Source organism: Phyllobates terribilis, unplaced genomic scaffold (genome assembly GCF_046119375.1).
Source record: "Phyllobates terribilis strain yellow unplaced genomic scaffold, ASM4611937v1 Scaffold_10__3_contigs__length_209671492, whole genome shotgun sequence".
NCBI lineage: Eukaryota > Metazoa > Chordata > Amphibia > Anura > Dendrobatidae > Phyllobates > Phyllobates terribilis.
This window is the reverse complement of record NW_027362770.1, coordinates 191389168-191393335: the sequence shown is the minus strand read 5'-3', so window position 1 is coordinate 191393335 and position 4168 is coordinate 191389168. Positions and strand designations below refer to the sequence as shown.

Genomic DNA, 4168 nt, shown 5'->3' with positions numbered 1-4168 from the left:
CTGCCCCGCCCTCCTCTCCTACCATTGGCTGGATCTGAAGTCACCTATAGAAAGAAGACTTGTGGAAACATCAATGAGCTGCAGTGGGCGGAGATAATTGAATGAGCTTTAATCTCATGATGTTCTCACCCAATAGTACAGTGATCTGACAGCATTGCTCATTTGCATGGCCAGTCTATAAATACGGCCGCTCTGGGAGGAGCAGGATCATTATTCTCTCTCTCCAGTGAAGAGAACATTCTGCTGTCATCATGCCTGAACCTGCCAAGTCTGCACCAGCAGCCAAGAAGGGCTCCAAGAAAGCTGTGACCAAGACTCAGAAGAAGGATGGCAAGAAGCGGAGGAAGAGCAGGAAGGAGAGCTATGCCATCTATGTGTACAAGGTGCTGAAGCAGGTCCACCCTGACACCGGCATCTCCTCCAAGGCCATGGGCATCATGAACTCCTTCATCAATGACATCTTTGAGCGCATTGCAGGGGAAGCCTCCCGCCTGGCTCACTACAACAAGCGCTCCACCATCACCTCCCGGGAGATCCAGACCGCTGTGCGCCTGCTGCTGCCCGGAGAGCTGGCCAAGCACGCCGTGTCCGAGGGCACCAAGGCCGTCACCAAGTACACCAGCGCCAAGTGATCTGCTCCAAGCTCTGCTCCACCAACCCAAAGGCTCTTCTAAGAGCCACCCACCCCGTCTACATCAGAGCTGTGGCTGCTTGTCCGTGTCTTGCTCCTCTCCCTGGGGAACATGAGGCTGCACTGACTGGTACCTCGTGTGTTAGCAGGAGGGCCATTTTGGGTCAATACTTCCAGCCATAGAGGGCAGGAAGGGTTTAGAGGATGATAGATGGGGAGGATGAGTTATATTGGGATGTGGAACATTGGGATAAGTCTGATAATAGAGGAGCAGGTGCCGGCAGCCATAGATACTCGCTCACCCTTCACTAGCAGCAGGGGTCTGATGTAGAATTAAAAAATAACTTTTAACAGATTATTTTAACACTGCAGCTAAACCAACAATTATCTAAACAGACACAAAACCTGCATATAAAGTGCAAAAGTCAATAATAAACCATAGTACAGTCTCACCAGTTGTAGTCCTCTGAAGAGGCTGTCCATATAAACCCTGTCGTGTCCTGACAAGGACTTTACCCAAATGTGGTCTATCCTGCTTGTAATGTCTCCATACAAACCCGAGACATCACTAGCGGGATAGACCGCACTTTGGTTCTGTCCTTGTCCGGACGGGAGACCTGCTCGGGGCACTACAGGGAAATTAGGGAGCCCTCGTCTCCATGCCCCTCCTGATTATATGGACGGCCTCTTCACAACTCTACAAGTGGTGACAGTACCATTTTTATTATTGCACTGGTTGACTTTTGCACTATATGTTTTGTATCTGTTTAGATATCTATCTGTTGGTTTAGCTGCAGTTATAAAATTCTCTATTAAAAGTTACTTTTTATATATCGGATCCCTGGTGCTAGTGATTTACCTTGATGGGATCATTGTGCCCCTTGTGGGTTATTGCTGTTTCTATAGTTCACCCCTCACTCGTGGAATCCTGTTCTCTCCCAGAACACTGGGTCCTAGTGCCCTCTGTTTCCATTGTTCTGCTGCCAATAGATGGAGATGGGCTGTTAACTCTTTCAGTGCTCGGCACGTTTCCAGCACTTTCTCGCTGATCCTCCTCTGATGTTACACACCTTTTGCTCCGCAGACTGGTGAAGGCACCTGGTCAATAAGCTCCTAAAGATTGATCGATTTTTAGGTCTGAATCTCACATTGTGATTAATGGAGAAGCCGATCACTTGTTTATCGCAGCAGGAGCTGAAACAGATAAATGTGCAAAGAACAATATGGAGGGTATACAGGAGTATATGGAGGGTATACAGCTCTATATGGAGGAATACAGGAGTATATAGAGGGTATACAACAGGGTATGGAGTGTACACTGCACTATATGGAGGGTATATAGGGGTATACAGCAGGATATGGGGGATATATAGCAGTATATGGAGGGTATACAGCACTATATGGGTAAACTGTATATGGAGTTTATCCAGCGCTCTATAGGGGTATACAGCAGGATATGGAGCTTATACATCGCTGGATGGAGGAGAGTATATAACTCTATAGACCTCACAGTGAGTTATTTCCAGGTGTCACAGTGTAATTCCTCCGAGCAGGATGTCACCAGAGAGGAATCAGGGCTGTGACTATTTCCACCATCACAGTAGAAGCAGGAAAATACCAGGACAATGAGCGGGAAATTCAAAATCACTAACAGCTCTGTGCTCGGCCAATCAGAGGAAGGGGCGGAGCTGATAATGCAAATTCCTTTCCATCCCCGCCCTGGAAGCGCGTCACCTCTGCAGTCCTCTTTCTGGTCCCCTCACGCTCTATATAAAGGAGGACTGCGCACTGTCAGTCATAGCTTTCTGCTGACTGCTTGGAAGATGTCTGGTCGCGGCAAAGGAGGGAAAGGTCTGGGGAAGGGCGGTGCCAAGCGGCACAGGAAGGTTCTCCGTGATAACATCCAGGGCATCACCAAGCCTGCCATCCGCCGTCTCGCCCGCAGAGGAGGAGTCAAGCGCATCTCCGGCCTCATCTATGAGGAGACTCGCGGCGTCCTGAAAGTCTTCCTGGAGAACGTGATCCGTGACGCCGTCACCTACACCGAGCACGCCAAGAGGAAGACCGTCACCGCCATGGACGTGGTGTACGCGCTCAAGCGCCAGGGCCGCACTCTCTACGGCTTCGGGGGTTAATAACAACACAAAGGCTCTTCTCAGAGCCGCCCACATCTTCTGAGGAGGAGCTCCTGCTGCTGGGGAGGGCGAGGGGCTGGAGACCCCCTGTGCTGGGGTGACTGCAGGCTGCTGCTCCAGGGGCGGCTGGAGACATCGCAGGCGCTAATGGGTTAACACTGAGGAGCTGCCTGTGGGCGGAGCCATAGCCCTGCTGAGCGCTGATTGGCTGAGCACTGAGTGTGTGATTCCTGCACTGAGGCTGATCTCTTCTGCTCTGTGTTCTCGGTGTAACATGTGGTGTCAGGATGGCGGCTCTTGTCGGGCTGGGAGCTGTGACTACATATCTGATGGATGTGATTTATTCAGCACTATGTGGTGGTATATGATACTTTTTGGGGTATACAGTAGTATTTTGAGGGTAAAGCCCATCATGTGGCCGTATACAGCAGTATGTGGAGGTGTCCTGCAGTGTTTGGGGCAGAGCAGCATATGAGGATTATACAGGCTCTACTGGAGGTATACAGTATGGGGGTGAGAAGCAGATGGGTATACAGCACTAGATGAGCGGCATTACCAAGGAAACTATTGTCTTTCAAATCTTCCATCTTGTTCCCTGAATTAACCATGTGCATAGATTATTCTCCATGTCTCCCCCAACCTTGAAGAACAAGTTCTGTCCTCTGCATGGCTGCAGGCCATCTCCATTGTGCTGTCAGGACCACCCTGAATACTTGCAATTCCTTTGTTTCCTGTCTATATAAACCTGTGTTAATAAGCAGAAATTTCCATTGCTATTATTTTGCAGATAACTGTATACACAGTGTGTTTAAAACAATTGTGAAAAAGCTGAATCCTCGTAGCATTTCTTTCCATATACAGAGGCATTGGGAGCTATACCCTCAATTCCAAATGAAAACTTGAACAAGATGTCAATTTTTAAAATGATAATAATGCCTGCCTTCTCATTTACAAACTCAAATATTTTACATTTGTTTCCAGTCTTCACTTTACTGTTAATAACTGATCTTATATTTAGTTGTATAGCCTTTATTTCTGATAACGGCTTTACATCTGTGTGGCATGGAGTCACTAACATCTGACCCAGGCTGACTGCACTACAGTCCACAGTTCTTTTGCATTCTTAGGTTTTGTATCAAAAACAGCATAACATGACATCAATATTGTTGGTCTGGAACCAGGATGTTGCCCGCTTTCTGGTGTGCATGAGGTCGTTGTCCTGCTGAAACTCCCATTTCAAGGGCATTTCCCATTCAGCATAAAGCAACATGATCTCTTCCAGTATTTTGATATATTCAAACTGGTACATAGTACCTGGTATGCGATAAATGGGCCCAACGCCACAGTATGAGAAACATCCCCAAACCAGTCTGGCTGCATCTCCATGTTTTACAGTCTTCAC

General features: G+C 48.1%; 2 protein-coding genes across 2 annotated transcripts; both read left to right on the top strand.

Annotated features, from left to right (window-relative positions):
- The first annotated feature begins 220 nt into the window (after nt 1-220).
- Nucleotides 221-632, top strand: LOC141164312 (histone H2B 1.1-like). The gene has a single exon (XM_073649447.1). It carries the CDS (start codon nt 252-254, stop codon nt 630-632), a length of 381 nt encoding a protein of 126 aa, XP_073505548.1. The 5' UTR covers nt 221-251.
- A 1521-nt stretch (nt 633-2153) lies between these two features.
- Nucleotides 2154-3545, top strand: LOC141164311 (histone H4-like). Its single transcript, XM_073649446.1, has one exon. The coding sequence runs from the start codon at nt 2257-2259 to the stop codon at nt 2764-2766; it is 510 nt and encodes a 169-aa protein (XP_073505547.1). The 5' UTR covers nt 2154-2256; the 3' UTR covers nt 2767-3545.
- The last annotated feature ends 623 nt before the right edge of the window (nt 3546-4168 follow it).

What these genes read in the sequence shown, in the direction of transcription:
- LOC141164311 (XM_073649446.1), top strand. Translation starts at nt 2,257, where the DNA reads ATGAGCGGGAAATTCAAAATCACTAACAGCTCTGTGCTCGGCCAATCA.
- LOC141164312 (XM_073649447.1), top strand. Translation starts at nt 252, where the DNA reads ATGCCTGAACCTGCCAAGTCTGCACCAGCAGCCAAGAAGGGCTCCAAG.